At 36.6% G+C, this 418-nt stretch overlaps 1 protein-coding gene across 1 annotated transcript in view; it reads right to left on the bottom strand.

Moving 5' to 3' along the window:
* Positions 1 to 401: 401 nt before the first annotated feature.
* EMH_0025810 (Phage integrase domain containing protein, related) overlaps positions 402 to 418 on the bottom strand; it is a gene marked incomplete at both ends in the record, with an annotated part of 5664 nt that continues 5647 nt past the window's right edge. Inside the window, one exon of the mRNA XM_013502521.1 lies at positions 402 to 418. Coding sequence (XP_013357975.1) covers positions 402 to 418 — 17 coding nt within the window.

Here is a 418-nt window from a genome sequence, read left to right as displayed (position 1 = left end):
ATATATATATATATATATATATATATATATATATATATATATATATATATATATATATATATAGGTATATCTATATATTCGACAGGCGCTTATTTCACGTGGACACATACGCATGCCTCCAGGCATGTCCTTAATTTAATTCTCCAAGTACTTCAGCTTTCAAATGTTAAATTTTAAAATTACGAAGGCCTTCTTTAATGACCAACGCTCCGGCCTTTGCATACGTCTCCAGAAGCATCTTTGAGGACGTATGCCGCATTACAGCCTGAATAACACAGCAAGCGCAGTCTGCTGCATGAATGAAAGAATAGGTTTATGACGAAGTGGAATTATTTGTCTGGAAGTGTTTCTCAATTTCTGCGAAGGTCCCTCGTTGAGATACTTGCTAATAGGGGGGCTTGCTACTCCTGTTGCCTGT

This window comes from Eimeria mitis, genomic scaffold (genome assembly GCF_000499745.2).
Source record: "Eimeria mitis Houghton genomic scaffold, Emh_scaff943, whole genome shotgun sequence".
Classification (NCBI taxonomy): Eukaryota; Apicomplexa; class Conoidasida; order Eucoccidiorida; family Eimeriidae; genus Eimeria; species Eimeria mitis.
The sequence above is the reverse complement of the archived record's forward strand: the minus strand, read 5'-3'. Positions and strand labels throughout refer to the sequence as shown.